This window comes from Gossypium arboreum, chromosome 11 (genome assembly GCF_025698485.1).
Source record: "Gossypium arboreum isolate Shixiya-1 chromosome 11, ASM2569848v2, whole genome shotgun sequence".
NCBI lineage: Eukaryota > Viridiplantae > Streptophyta > Magnoliopsida > Malvales > Malvaceae > Gossypium > Gossypium arboreum.
The window spans coordinates 7,237,692-7,241,479 of NC_069080.1; the positions used below are offsets into that span (position 1 = coordinate 7,237,692).

A 3,788-nucleotide genomic window follows, 5' to 3' on the forward strand; every position below is an offset into this window, starting at 1 on the left:
ATCAAGTGAGTTTTTTTTAAATTTTAAAATGTCACACAATCAAATTAACAAAGGAATTTTAATATTGTTAACAAATGAATATAAATTTTTAATTTAAAAAGTAAATGAACTAAATTCCTAAAAATAAAAATATAGAGATTAAATTTTAAATATATGAAAAGTATAAAAACTTTGAACAAATTATAATCTTAATTTTTTATTTTATAATTTAATCAAGAAATAAATAATTAACTCAATGGGTAAAAACTATATTAATTTATTAATAATTTTAAGATGAAAATAATTGTTAACTATAATACCCAAATTGTAAATAATTTTAACTGGAACGCTTAAAACGAGCTGAAATTGAAAATTAGCAACCAAATTTACCCTTGAAAATACAAGGCATTGGGAAGCCAGTAAGGCACACGATACGATAGTGCACCTACCCAACATTTACATAAAGATGTTTTAACATGACTCACACGTGTCCGCTTTTGATATCTATCTAACGCGTTTTATATTTTAATTTATCTATCTGATTTCAGAAAACATTTTTAAAATGTTATTCAAAGCCCTCCTCTTCTTTGTGATTTGGGTTTTAAAAGTGATTCTTCACAAAAATAATAAAGAATATTTAGTTTTTGAGGTTAGTGAAATATAAAATTTGAGATTTAGGTGGTTATATTTTAGAAGGAAAATTTATCAAATATTTCATGTATTATTATATTAAATTATTTAAATATAATTTATTGTATTTAAAATTTTAAAATATTTTATTTACATTTCTAATTTGTTTTTGTACTTTTTTTAATAATATTTTGTAATTTTCAATAGTTTTAAAATAATCATATAAATAATTTTTATAATTTATTATATTTTCATAAATTATATAGTTTGATAACCTTCTATATTTTTTTTGTCATATAAAAATATTTAATAAATTCTATAAATTTATGGTTTTAATAATATTTTGTGATTGTTAAACAATTTAAACCCGACATGATGTTGATCTGGCATGTGGTGAAAATAAATAAGATGAAATGATTTAATTAGTGTTGGGTGGGTCAATTAAATGTTAACTGAGTAATAGTTAAAAGTTGATAAGTTTTGTTTTTTATGTACCAAAATAATTATATTATGAAACTTAAAAAGTCATGCTTCTTAATTTTCACATTATATTTTTAAGTTTGAGTTTGGAATGTTTCTTGTTTTTCATTCATTACATCTTATATTCCATCATGAATTTACTTAAAAACCGACCCAAACGGTAAAGTAAATATACAGATGTAGAAGGGCAAAAACGGTAAGTAAAAACATCCTTTGTTGTTTGATTCTAATTTCCGTAGACAAGCTCCCCCTTCTTCCTAGGAACTCAGACAGAAAACATCCCTTTTTTAAAAAAAAAAAAAAAAAGTGCTTAGCTTTTGGTTTTGTTTCAGTCGAGAAAACAGAGAGTTCATTTTTTTTCCATGTTCTATCGATCGGTGGTGTTTCCTTCAATCTCAGAAAGGAAACGGAATTCAAACAGAAGCAAAACCGACACTGTAATGGCTTCTTCTTCTTCTTCTTCGGCTTTGAAATCTCAGCCTCTTCATAACTTCCAATTACATGACCTTAAATGGGCCATGAACCACACTGGCAACCACCGCCTTCGGAAACTCTCCGATTCTTTGCACAAATCTCCTCAACGTGGAGAGAGTGGTTCTGAGTCCGACAATAACCGGAAGGTCAATCCGGTATGCGAAGCTCGCTCAAAGATTGGACATTCTTCAGGTTTTTCTCCTGATCATATAACTGGAAAATCAGAGAGGAAATTCATCGATGGTTCTGATGTTTTGGTTGATTTTAACTCCGATAAGAAAGTTGATCCATCGGACGCTAGATCGAAGATCTATATACGTTTTCCAGCCAAGAATGACAAGTCTGTTGACGAGGTTGCGGATGTAGGAGATCAGAGCTTGATTACTGAAGACATTGAAGAATTGGTTCCCAAAACTTGGAATCTGAGGCCTCGGAAGCCGATTTGTAAGCCTTCCAATCATAATGGAAGCTCGCTCAAGATCGGAGCTTCGGCGCACGAGAACAAAACTCATAGATCGGAAGCGACGCGATCTAGGAACGTAACCGAACCGAAAGCGGCTGAGAAGAAGGAGAAGAAACAAAAGTTCTCAGTTTCACTCTCTAGAGAAGAAATTGATGATGATATCTTTGCTATGACCGGGTCGAAGGCCTCTAGAAGGCCAAAGAAGCGAGCCAAGAGTGTGCAGAAACAACTGGATGTGAGTTTTTTTTTTCTTTTCTTATTTTTTTGAAAGGAAGTTTTTGATTTCTTCATTATCGATCTTCCAAAGTTTGAATTGTTCTAATTCTTTATGAATCCTTTGTAGTTCGTGTTTCCTGGATTGTGGCTAGCTTCAATAACGCCTGATTGTTACAGAGTCACGGAGGCTCCTGTTAAGGTCTGATGTTCTGCTGTTCAAAATGTTTAATCTTTTTACTTGCTTTACTCCGTAATCAAGTGATTTTGAGTGAAGGTTCGATTTGGTGATTGCAGGGCTAGATGGGGTTGCTGCTAAAACTGTGAATTTGGAAGGTGGGGGATCAGGGGAACTGCTAAACTTTTTCCTTTTTATTTTCTTTTCAGCTGTAGAATGAGCTTGTAGAGATCGGATCAGATGTTAACTAATGTATCTTGTTTTTTTGTCTAATCCATGATGAAGTTAGAACTTAGAGAGATGGTGAGAGACTGTTATATTATGAATCTTGTTGATAAGTTACAGATTGTAAATATGACTTACCAGTTTCATAACTAGGGTTTTAACCTTTTCAGTTTATGTAAAAGGAAATTGTTTTTCAGGAGATCTTTTAGTTCTTGGATAAATTATGAACGCTTGTTAGTTGTTCATTGAACTTGTTTAAATGTTAGATCATATAACTATTTACCGGTCCAGAAAGTTTGGAATGCATATTTGTATTTGATGTGCATTTGTTTCTTTCTTATTTAGTTATTTGTTCTTTCTAATATGCATGTTTAGGAGTGTGTGTTGATTATATTTTGGATTGAGTAGACATGAGTTAGTGTTAGTAGTTAACGGGTTGCATAGTATTGACCACATGTTAGCGATAAACAGATTGGATGTGTTAGTTATTAACGGATTTAGTAGTCCCGTGAACTTGTTTATAATTAACGGATTAAGTGGTTCTGAAAACGCGAGCATGCTTGAGCTACTGCTCATATATTATTGGGTTACGGTTTTGTGATTGATCTCTATGCTTTATACGTTTGTCTAAGTGTTTGTTTGTGTCTTCTCTCTAAAAAAAAGAAACTGCTCTTGGATGCCTCTCATGACAAGGTTTAGTCTTGGGGAAGTTTCTTTGTATGGCTTAGAAATATCACAATTAGAGAGACCATGAGTCAAATAATGGAAGGATTGATTAGATTAATTTTCTTTATCTTTCCATTATGAATCAGCAATAAGTAGTGAAACTAGAATAACTAAGTCCTCTTGGCTGAGTCTCATCTCTGTTATACGAATACTAATTTCTAGCAATATTATATGCAGCTAAAATTACATGATAGGAGTTCAAATTAAAAACGTGTTTATGATGTCAATTAGGTTGGCTATAGTACTAATCATCTCTTTGGCATGATTTGACATTTTGTTTGGTTAACTACAGTACATAAATTATTTTAACTAGAGGTGCATGAATATCTAACATGCTTTGCTTTTTAGAAGGGTGCAAGAGAATATATAGAATATACATAGATTGGTGTATGCATATACAGCATATAGAGTGAATAGTAA

The 3,788-nt window shown here is 31.4% G+C and overlaps 1 protein-coding gene across 1 annotated transcript; it reads left to right on the top strand.

Moving 5' to 3' along the window:
• The first annotated feature begins 1,253 nt into the window (after positions 1-1,253).
• Positions 1,254-2,841, top strand: LOC108459581 (uncharacterized). Its single transcript, XM_017758971.2, has 3 exons — positions 1,254-2,261; positions 2,370-2,441; positions 2,537-2,841. The coding sequence occupies exons 1-3, from the start codon at positions 1,452-1,454 to the stop codon at positions 2,540-2,542; spliced, it is 888 nt and encodes a 295-aa protein (XP_017614460.1). The 5' UTR covers positions 1,254-1,451; the 3' UTR covers positions 2,543-2,841.
• The last annotated feature ends 947 nt before the right edge of the window (positions 2,842-3,788 follow it).

Bases quoted from the DNA above. Each gene is read 5' to 3' on its own strand.
- LOC108459581 (XM_017758971.2), top strand. From the start codon at position 1,452: ATGTTCTATCGATCGGTGGTGTTTCCTTCAATCTCAGAAAGGAAACGG. The intron at 2,262-2,369 runs GTGAGTTTTTTT...AATCCTTTGTAG, and splicing joins GTGTGCAGAAACAACTGGAT to TTCGTGTTTCCTGGATTGTG.